The 11,778-nt window shown below is 44.6% G+C and overlaps 2 protein-coding genes and 1 pseudogene across 2 annotated transcripts; all 3 read right to left on the reverse strand.

Moving 5' to 3' along the window:
* Window positions 1-1,727: 1,727 nt before the first annotated feature.
* On the reverse strand, window positions 1,728-2,703 carry LOC147424759 (uncharacterized). The gene is made up of 2 exons (XM_086500427.1): window positions 2,591-2,703; window positions 1,728-2,453 (listed from the first exon to the last, which is right to left on the reverse strand). Exons 1-2 carry the CDS (start codon window positions 2,701-2,703, stop codon window positions 2,354-2,356), a joined length of 213 nt encoding a protein of 70 aa, XP_086356553.1. The 3' UTR covers window positions 1,728-2,353.
* A 1,404-nt stretch (window positions 2,704-4,107) lies between these two features.
* Window positions 4,108-4,785, reverse strand: LOC147424760 (uncharacterized). The gene has a single exon (XM_086500426.1). It carries the CDS (start codon window positions 4,783-4,785, stop codon window positions 4,108-4,110), a length of 678 nt encoding a protein of 225 aa, XP_086356552.1.
* Window positions 4,786-4,901: 116 nt separating this feature from the next.
* On the reverse strand, window positions 4,902-5,240 carry LOC147424761 (uncharacterized; annotated as a pseudogene).
* Window positions 5,241-11,778: the final 6,538 nt, after the last annotated feature.

The following is an 11,778-nucleotide window of genomic DNA, read 5'->3' on the forward strand; positions in this document are numbered from 1 at the left end:
ATTAACATGGCCACTTGTTAAACGTACACTTAAAAACTTTTAAAAAGTATAAGCACAATACGAACACTTCAATTACTCAATGTCATGCCAAAATAAGGCTACATTGCCAAAAAGTATCAAGAGATGCATTAGGTCAAAGTCTTTACAACAACCTCAATGTTTTTGTTTACAACGACTCATATTTTACTCTATAGTTGGATGGTTGAGGATCACTCCAATATATCACATTTATAAACTTCAAAATGAATTTCAAAACTTCAAACTCTTCATGTGAAATATAAGATTTATGATTGTGATATATCTTTTGCAAAATGAATATCACAACCACAAACATTGACATAATAAATATCAACCATACATAGTTATTGTAGAAATCTCATCAATTTTATCTTGCTCAATATTTGTGACACTTTGCATAGTGAAATGCTTAAGCGTCCACAGTTTCCATATGCATACCACCCATCTTCATATGAATACACCCAATGATGCCACCAACACCATGTACCATTTCCTTGACAAATGTACTTATCCTTAACTTTCAAAATAAATAAGCATTTTTATATATATTGCGAGAATAGCCAATACATCATGACCCATTTTTATATGTATTGGGAGAATAGCCAATACATCATGACCCATGTTAACCTACATTAGCAATTAGCAAAGTTCTCTTTGTGTGTGTATGTGTGTGTGTGTGTGTGTGTGTGTGTGATGTAAGTAAAAAAAATATGGTTCTTAGAATGCATAGACAATGGATCAGTGTTAAATCATCTAGAGAAGTTGAGCCTATGACACTCTACATCTTGGAACTCTCAAGATCCAACACGCCAAACACTACCATTGAGAAGTTGAGGTGAGTCACCCAAAGAATAGATTCTAAACATCCATTCATTCACTGCATAGGGACCGTATGAAAAGTTGCAATTGAGAGGCCACTGCATACCTAACTCTCGTATAGTGACTCGCATATCATCTATATCAAACTCTATGTGATAACAACCTACAACACTTCCAAAATATCGTGCTTCATATAATGCCAAGACAGAATGTCTGCAATAATACTGAAGCCAACAATGAAGATAACAACCAGCCATTCAGGCATAAAAAGTAACAACTTATTCATCGTCATATGGAGTCATGTTCAAGCTACACGCACCGAAGGATCTCAAAATCCTTGATAATTTGAACAATATCCTCAGCATGTGCAATACCCCTCCACAATAGAGGATCTACAAAGAAATGTTACCTGTGCAAGACCCCTCCACAATAGAGGATCTAGAAAGAAATGTTACCTGATGGGATGGGGGAAATGGGAACAACACCCGATACACTCTACACTGCCTCTCTATAGCCCAAGGTAATAGTCCGCACCCTTACCCACATAGAAACTCATACACCCGATACACTCTACACTGCCTCTCTATAGCCCAAGGTAATAGTCCGCACCCTTACCCACATAGAAACTCATACACACGCACACTTTTTGCCAACCTTCACACCACAGAATCACCTACACAACCATACCCAATGGTGCATACACTTTCCCCACTTCTGTAAACACATCCACACCGGGAGGCAACACACACCTCGACCACACGTACATACAATTTTCCCGGCACAATCTCTCTCCCTCCCTCTCTGCACACACACACAGACCCAGAGCCAATGCTACCACGGGCAAGATGCACAAGATGAGACGAGCAGACGATAAGATTGTATCCAAATAGTCAAAGAAGCTAATACAAGCTAACTTCTTATAAAAAAACCATGGGTACAATGGTGATGATGATAACACATATTAAAGGAGTGGCAGCATCAGGCTTCTCCTTCTTTGCACTCATGGCCTCTTTCTCTAAGCCCCTCAAGGGTGGCAGCTTCATTCTCTGTAGCAACCCTTGGCGGCCTATATCAAGCAGTGCAAGCTCCTCTCTCCATCCATGATCCTTCTCTTGGAAGCTCTCCTTTGACAGTGTGGCTTTCACGGCCCTTTTCAGCTGGGAATCCTCATGAACTCGCACTAGATTCCCTCTTCAAGAGCTCACGGACTTGCATAGCTCCTTCTCATTCAACAAGTAGTGGAGGTGCAAGCTTTCCCTCTCTGAGGCCGATTGCTCACGGCACACCTCAAACCTTTTTTCTGCTCTGTAGCCCTCCCTTGCAATACCGAACCTTCTACATCCTTTCACAATTGCTCACGAGCTCGCTCATAGTCTTTGTAGCGCTACCCACTAGTGGTCCTTCTCTCCTCATGGTGTCATCACCCTGCAGCAGCCCATGGCGGCCTTCTTTTGCTGCATATAGCGCAACCCGCTACCCGGCTCCTCCTGTAGGTCGTGGCCCTTCTCTTGGAGAGCTAACTCCTCTTTTGTAGCTCTTGGCTCCTGCATACCTGCTCGTGCATGCCAAAACCCCAAGACCGATACGGGTTACCGTCTCCTGCCGGTTCTTGGACCCTGTGTCATAACGCCACTCTCGGCCTTCTCTCCAATGCCCTCAAACCCTCCTCATCTTCTACGGCCTCCTGCAGACCTGCTCGATCATGGCCCCCCTCTCCAATCTCTCTCCAGTATTGGCTGCGCTTCAACAAAACCTCCCATGCTCTTCAGCCCCTACTTGGCTGCCCTCCTTTTGCTCTGGTCTGGCCTGCCCGAAAATGGCGCCCACACTTCCCTGTTCACCACTTGGCCTTGTCGTCCTCTGCATGCGCCATCACTTGGCCCTCTACCATGCACATACTGTAGATGACTGCCCAATGCATGCACCTGGCGATCACCTCCACCACCACCAGATGGCGGACTTTCTTTATCTTACTCTCGTTACCTGCAAGCCGACAGATTTAGACCTTTTTCTTCTTTTTCTTTTTTTTGAACTCAAAGCTTTTTGACTTGGAATGCATTCCCGCGAGCAAAGCAAACGGCAGCCATGGGAAGCTTCGCATATAGTAAACCATAATTTAATGCAGTACCTACTTGATAATTGGAAAAATATTTGGTTCGCACTCATGAAAAATATTGAGATGACTGCCCTCTCTAACATACACGTCAAGTGGTGTGGATGGCTCCAAACTTTGTCATACCTGTTTTCTAAACATCCCGAATGGCAAGCCACAAAAGCCTAGCTGTAGGGTACACTGAGGCTAGAATTCAAGTACCCGTAAACATCCCGATGATTAGAGGCCCAAAATCATGGCCCGACCTGTGATGTGCCACATGTGGCATACGCATCCTGGCAGTAAAGTGTCGTGCAAACATCCCGCCCAAAATCCCATATCACAAACATCATAGCACCTCTATCCAGCATCCCTTGACTCGTTTCCAACCTTGTGATATAAGCATTTGATCCTGTCACCTGTAATAGCAAGAAACACTTTCCGTTTTGACTAGAGAATGCTCCATCTGGGTATACCTGTCTCCTAGCTGCATCAAATACCTGCACAACGTTCCCGTGAGTTGCCTACGTACTGCCACGCCTGAGCTTCTTGCACTTCCATAGGCCGACCATATTCAGTTGTACAATCATTTCCCAACCCCTCGTTGAGCATTCATGCTCAACCATAGTATTATTTAGATATCAGAAAACTGTATAAGAAGTGAGAATATGATAGCATAATAAGAGGCTATATGTAGTAGAACTGTATGGATATATAGAGAGGGAGATGGTATCAGCTGTATAAACCCCCCGGATCAAATGGAAAGCCTCGATCTTTCCCAAGTGTGATGCAAACTCCACTGGGATCAAATACATGGCGTTGAACACAGCCATCTGTCTCTAGTACATGCATAATCAGCCTTTTTCTGCACCTATAAACCCAAAAACAAGCCTCTCGTGCAGCTTGACATAGCCTCGATCTTCAATTCCTTGTACCCATATGCCGGCTTCATACACAAAACAAGCTTGTATACCAATCTGTGAAGCATTTCCACCATACATCATGATTTCCTCACCTGCTAGAGAGCTCTCCATAACATACCTCTCATCACTGGAGCTTTGCAATCCGTGCAAAACTACCTATAAAGCAACTTTTAAAATCATGTCCATCAATAGCATAACATCCACCTTTGGCAACCTGTCTTCCACTACCACTGCTTCTTGGAGAATCGAGCCTACCTATTTTTCAAGCATACCCTTTATTGTAGGTCCTTCGAATGACATACACCCCATACTTGACTCACTATGCAAGTCTTTGTCTACCACAGCCTTTGATAATTCATCTTCAACCACATCATGCGAGAGAAAATTGGATCGCTCAACCCCCTTTGCTTGCTCTTCAAGGACTTTTCCTACGACCACATTATCTGCTAAGGGACAAAGAAAGCCATGATCTATTACCTCGTTCGCTGGTATGTCAACATCATCCACACCTTTTGGAATGCATTGCTTCTCTTCAACATGATCAGTAGGGCAAGGTTGCCCAACCCCCTGGCCAGCTTCTTTCTGCACAGCTTCGACCATCGCTTTGCCAACATCTTCAAACTTATCCTCTGAGCTCTGATCCATAGCTTCCTTTGATTCTTCATGCATACACTCTTGGACCAAGACTGCATGCTTGCTAGCTAAACTAATAGACTCTTGTATAGCAGCACACCAAACTGGAGACACAAATGTAAATGAATGACCAGAATGTCTTACCAATGGCAAAGAAGCTACCTCTTTGACGCTTGACCTTTCTCTTGGCACATGACGAAGCTCCGTTGTCGAGCTATATCCATTAATTGCAGGCTTCAACAAGCCCATCTCCAGCTTCTTCTTTGCTTTCGTGCTCTTTACCTTTGCCAAGAAAACCATTTGCACATAGTCCTCTGCACCACCTCACTCGACCTTCTCTTTGATTCGCGGATGCAAGCATGCTAGAAACTGCTCTCGCTTGAAATGATCTCCATTTCGCACACATGTAACAACAGCTAGTCTCTCCCAAATAGACTCAAATTTACCCAAAAACAAAGAAAAATCTTCACTTACATCCTGCTTTAGCTTGCTCAATTGCTCACCCAAGTCCGATGAAGAAACCCGCTTCTCAAAAGCTTCAATAAACTGCTTGCGAATCTCGCTCAGCGATTGACGATCTGCAACCTTCAATCCTTCAAACCAGGCTTTGGCTCGTCCTTGTAGAACCAACGGTAGGGCCTTCAATTTGGCTTCATGTCCACAAATTCTCAACTGCAAAGGTATAGCTCCAGATCGGAAAACCAATCTGCAGCCTCTTTTTCTCCAGCAAGCACCACGTCAATATCATGCATCATCTTCAGGCTTTAAAAATTCACCGAGGAGCAATCAATAGATCCTCCGTGGGGGCACCATTGATGGGATGGGGGAATTGGGAACAACACCCGGTACACTCTACACTGCCTCTCTATAGCCCAAGGTAATAGTCCGCACCACTATCCACACAGAAGCTCATACACACACACTTTCTGCCAACCTTCACACCACAGACTCACCTACACAACCATACCCAATGGTGCATACACTTTCCCCACTTATTTTGCCCCGCATGATCTCTCTCCCTCCCTCTCTACACACACACACACACACACACACACACACACCCGGAGCCAACGCTACCACGGCCGAGATGCACAAGATGAGATGAGCACACGATAAGATTGTATCCAAATAGTCAAAGACGCTAATACAAGCTAACTTCTTTGGAAAAAACCATGGGTACAATGGTGATGATGATAACACAAAGGAGTGGCAGCATCAGACTTCTTCTTGTTTGCACTCGTGGGCTCTTTCTCTAAGCCCCTCAAGGGTGGCGGATTCATTCTCTGTAGCAACCCTTGGTGGCCTAGTTCAAGCAGTGCAAGATCCTCTCTCCGTCCATGATTCTTCTCTCGGAAGCTCTCCTTTGATAGTGTGGCTTTCATGGCCCTTTTCAGCTTGGATCTTCATGAACCCACACTAGATCCCCTCTTCCAGAGCTCACAGTCTTGCCTAGCTCCTTCTCATTCAACTAGTAGTGGTGGTGCAAGCTTTCCCTCTCTAAGGCTGATTGCTTACGGCACACGTCAAACCTTTTTTCTGCTCTGTAGCCCTCCTTTGCAATATTGAACCTTCTATATCCTTTCACAATTGCTCATGATCTCGCTCATAGTCTTTGCAGCGCTACCCACTAGTGGTCCTTCTCTCCTGATGCTGTCGTCACCCTGCAGTAGCCCATGGCGGCCTCCTTTTGCTGCATTTAGCGCAACCCGCTACCCGGCTCCTCCTGTAGGTCGTGGCCCCCCTCTTGGAAAGCCAACTCCTCTTTTGTAGCTCTTGTCTCCTGCAGACCTACTCGTGCATGCCAACACCCCAAGACCGCATAAGGGTTCCCTTCTCTTGCCTGTTTTTGGCCCCTGTGTCACAACACCACTCTCGGCCTTCTGTCCAATTCCCTCAAACCCTCCTCATCTTCTACGGCCTCCTCCAGACCTGCTCAATCATAGGCCCCCTCTCCAATCTCTCACTAGTATTGGCTGCGCTTCAACAAAACCCCTCCCATGCTCTTCAGCCCCGACTTGGCGGCCCTCCTTTTGCTCTGGTTTGGCTTGCCCAAAAATGACACCCACATTGCCCCGTTCACCACCTGGCCATGTCCTCCTCTGCATGTGCCATCACTTGGCCCTCTACCACGCACAGACTGTAGATGACTGCCCAATGCATGCACCTGGCGACCACATCCACCACAACCAGATGGCGGACTCCCTTTATCTTACTCTCATTACCTACAGCCGATAGAATTAGACCTTTTTCTTCTTTTTCTTTTTCTTGAACTCAAAGCTTTTTGACTTGGAATGCATTCCCTCTGTCCGGATGTGTGCGGTCTAGCTAGGAAGGTGCCAAATCTATGGCTGTGAGAGTTCATGATGAGTGTCAAAAACACTTTATGAGAAAGCATTTATGGAGAATCACCAACCCTCTTCCTAAAGATGGTTTTAACTCTAAGAGCGTTCATGAAAAAAATGTCACAAACCCTCTTTGCTATTTTTCTTGGAACTCTACACACTTCTCTTAAATCTATTTTTTGAACCCAACTCAAGTAAATATTGTAATGCCGAATCAACCCAAGCTCTTGATTAAGAGCATGAGCCTAAGATTGGGAAAGAAATAGAGATCAAGCAACCTGATGTAAATCGTGTCCAACTCCTCATCTACATATGACCCCCATATAGTGTAGTTTTTCTCGATCACTTCCCATGCCCATTTCCATCTCCATTCAGTAGGTAAAAAACTTTCTTCAAAGGCATCAACAATAAGATTTTTTACACTTGAAAAAATATTCACAATTTCATGGGCCATTTATTTCGATGCAAGAAAAGAGGACAACATTAGTACTCAAAGCTTAAAATTACGGGGAGAGAGAGAGAGAGAGAGAGAGAGAGAGAGAGAGATAATTAACATGGCTACTTGTTAAACGTACACTTAAACACTTCAAAAAAGTATAAGCACAATACGAACACTTCAATTACTCAATGTCATGCCAAAATAAAGCTGCATTGCCAAAAAGTATCAAGAGATGCATTAGATCAAAGTCTTTACAACAACCTCAATGTTTTTGTTTACAACGACTCATATTCTACTCTATAGTTGGATGGTTGAGGATCACTCCAATATATCACATTTATAAACTTCACAATGAATTTCAAAACTTCAAACTCTTCATTTGAAATATAAGATTTATGATTGTGATATATCTTCCACACTACAAGAGGTTGTGTGCTCTTGTGACGCTGTTAGCGACGGAAATACATTGGGTTTTTATAACCCCCGGCGTCGCTAAAACTGTCGCTACGAGCGTCGCTATATAGCGACGCCTATAGCGACGTTTACACTGCAGACTATAGCGACGCTCATAGCGACGCTACAGAGCCATAAATAGCGACGCCTGAGAGAATATTTTTTTGGTGGCAGGGCATTGAATGCCCTGCCACCCATCAACCATATTGTACTTGATTCACTTTTTAAAAAAACTGCAAAGGTAGATAATAGACCCAAAATAGTCACCCACAAGACGCATTGTTTGCAAAATTGACAATTGTACACATCATAGGCAAAATGAATTGATTGGCAAATGTAATAATGACAATTGTACAACATCATAGGCATAAAGAATTGATTGGCAAAAGGAACTGCGGTGACAAATGTAATAATATACATGGTTCAAAAAGACGTATAAAATCCGTCTCATGATACATAAGCTATGAGAAACCCTAAACTAATGCTATCTAGCTACGGCTAAACTGACCTCGTCTAATCAGACGTCTCATCGCGTCCGAGCGGCGTATCTGTCGGATTCTGAAAAAAAAGACAATAAGACAGCTTTCAGTAAGTATAAACATATAACGACATTTATAAAACAATACAAAAAATAAAAAAGAGTAAACCCTAATACTAACCATGCCGCGTACTCGCGCTCGTACGGTGTGGGATCACGTCCTGTCATCGACCACTGTCAAAACATACAAAGATTTCATTATGTTAGAACTAAAAAACTCATAAACCCTAAACTATCGAACATGCATAAAGAGCAATGTGAAAAGACTTACAAAATTGGCCTCAAATGATGCCCATCCACCGCTCCCCAAGTGGTGCGAGCTCCCTGCCTCTACTCGCGCTCTCGCAGCATCCTTTTGTTGCTTCCACTTGTCGGGATTCTCGCGTGCTGCTTTCTTCACATTCTTCCAATCTTCTTTGGCCAGCCAATCTGGCCTGTTCTACCCATTCTTGATTTCTTTTTGCACTTCGGAACGCTTGTGTTTGCAGTATTCGCGCATTCGAATCTTCATCAGGTCTTCATTGAAGCGCTGATCCCGTGTTGGAACGGGAAACTCATCATGAAGTATGCTGATGACTTTGTTTTTTAAATCACTTGGTACTTCACTCCATTTGTTTAGTATGTAGCGTCTAAACAACTGAGAGCAAAGACCACGCATGCACGAGATCACCTTCTTGCCGTCATCATCCATGATGATGCCGCCGCTGATGTCAACGGAGTAAGGCAAGCCCTCTGGACGGTGACGCGTGAACCTGGGTGTCTCGGCAGGGGTCTCTAGCGGCGTGTCGATGGGGGTACGGACGTCAGGTGTCTCCACCGGCGTCTGGGCCCCGAAGCGAGGAGTGTCGAGTGGCGTGGCTCCTGGTGGAGTAGGTAGAGGTGTGTAGCTTCTAGGAACAATCAGCCGTGCAAAACCTGGCGTAGATGGCGATGCGGTGGCTGGTGTGGGGGCGGGCAAAGAAGGGGAGGGTAAAGAGCCTCGTCGAACACGAGGCGGTGTGGAGGCATCGGTGGTGGAATCTCCACAACAACCGTCACCGCCACCACTAGAGTGCCGGTGTCTAGACGAGTGTGAAGCTCGTCTCGTCGACGCCGAGGCTTCGGAGCGCGCCGAATGCTCCGAAAGAGAGGGAGATGCGGATGGTGTAGGAACGCGCGATGATGCGCCAGAGCGATGACGCTCCACGTACCACTGTCTCTGCTGCGGTGACAAAGAAGAAAGAAACTCCTCATCATCCATACCTGCATTAAACACACGAATATTTAAACTTAATATTGAATGAATAGAGTAGACAATGACGCAAAGACCATTAAATACAATGACGTAATGACGCATATAAATACAATGACGCAATGAATCGAGTGATAGAAGAGGCAAGTCGAAAACTCAGAATTTTCAATCAAAAGATGTGAGCGCGAGTAGAAAAGAGCATTATACACCATGGAAGGTACTTAGAGAGCCAGAGCTTTTACAACACGGAGCAAAATTGTTCAAATACAATATTTGTGGCTTTAAGAGATCTCTCTCTCATCCTCGCATAACTCAGCATAACTTCCTATATCTATATAGAGCTCTCCATTTAAACACATATCCTCTGTTTCATTTTGTAGCTCCTCTGCATGCACCCCATATAGAGTAGTAGCATCTTGATGCTCGTCTGGCACCACCGCAGCGGCTTCTGATTGAGCATCTTCTCTGATCTCCTCTATTGATGTCGTTGTGATTGGCACATGGTAGCCTTCATACGTCCTTGCACTACGAGGGGCTACCTCTATGACGTACCACCAGTTTGATGTAGACTTTGTAGGATGAAATATTACCTGCCAGAGCCACATAACTTACATGAGAGCTTTCAAGCACATAACTTGTAAAAGGGGGATGTTAACTATTTACATACTTACTTGTTCACAATGCTCGGGTAGTACGAAAGTGTCTCTTAGGTCAGTCCATTTCTTAGTAGAATCCACCGCAAGAAAACCAGACTCTCCTCTACGCACAGTAGCGTTGCGACCCTCCATGATTATCTTAAACCATTGCACGTCGAACAAGTCGACAAAAAATCCTCTGTAATCGATCCTCAAAATCTCTTGCAGCGTGCCGAAGTAAGTGAGTTCCGCCACCACAGGATCTGCATCAGAGGAACGTCGTCGACTAGACTGTTCAAATTTTGCCATGATTCCACAATCTTGAGTAAAACGCTTTTTGTCGATTTGTTCCACCCTAAAATGTCGACCTTTACACCATGCTGCTGTGTATGACTTATACTACAACGAACAAAGATTATGAGTGGCCGTTCAAACATTATTAAATAAAGTCACTTGCTAGTCGTACATTGCAAACTTACCTTGGTCGCACAACCCCGAAAGTACTCCCACTCTTCTTCAGTCACTTCGTCACCGCATTGTTGTGCGCTTTTCAATTGGTTGTGCAGCCATCTCAAGCACATGAAGGTTGGTAGGCTCTCCAGAACCGCTGGATAGTGCATCGGTGGTCGTCTTCCGCGTCTCCACTCGATTCGTGCCCTTTGTCGCTCTTGCTTTGCATCCTCATATTGTGAAATCCACTTTTGCATCACTGGATTGTGAAGCATGCAAAATCGGTTGATTTTAGCCTCTAGATCTTCCGTCATCTTCTTCTCAACACCGAGATTGCACATGACAATCCCAGATATGCGCTCATCATCTATGGTTCGCCATAGCGTGTCCCGGGATTTATCAAATCCGTCTAGCCACTCTCCAATGTACACTAGGGACTCTGATACCAACCAACCTTCTGCCATGCTACCCTCCGGACGTGCCTTTTGACGCACATATCCCTTAAGCGTTTTCATGAAACGCTCTAAGAAGAACATCCATCTGGAATGAACTGTGCCAGCTATTTCCACCTCATCAACTATGTGAACAAGAAGATGCACCTGAATGGTTAGCATTGTAGTAGGAAAATGTTTCTCAAACATGCACACAAGCTCCGCAGCATTTAGTTTGGCGAATGGTATGGAGTCTACGTTGATCTCCTTTCGTGAGATCCATTGCACCAGCTTTGCAAGTTTGTAGATTGTGTTACGGATGTCGAGAGACAAACATCCCTCAATGGCAACCGGTAAAATAAACTGTAAAGTATGTGCAGCAATGATATTAAAGTCCACATTTTATGCAATGATATTAAAGACCACTATGAACGTACCTGACACATTTTATGCCAATCGTGTGACTTCAAACCGGTAAGCTTTCCTTCTTTAGTAAAACACGTTCGGAGCGAGTGCATTACGCCAGTGGGGGTCCGCAAAGATCGAATGGCCTCTTTTACTTTGCGTTCTTGGGCTCCTGTGAAAATCCATGGTGCTTTAGGGAGTTTTATCGATCCATCAGACGCTGTTTGCGGCCAATATTGCTCCATACGATCCACATTTCTAAGGTCAACTCTGGCTTCCAAAGTATCTTTCTTGCCGGTCAAATGGTCCCATAGTAGATTACCCACATTCTTGAATATGTGCATTGGATCGAGCAAGTGATTGATCATG

Source organism: Adiantum capillus-veneris, chromosome 25, assembly GCF_014529385.1.
Source record: "Adiantum capillus-veneris isolate H3 chromosome 25, ASM1452938v2, whole genome shotgun sequence".
NCBI lineage: Eukaryota > Viridiplantae > Streptophyta > Polypodiopsida > Polypodiales > Pteridaceae > Adiantum > Adiantum capillus-veneris.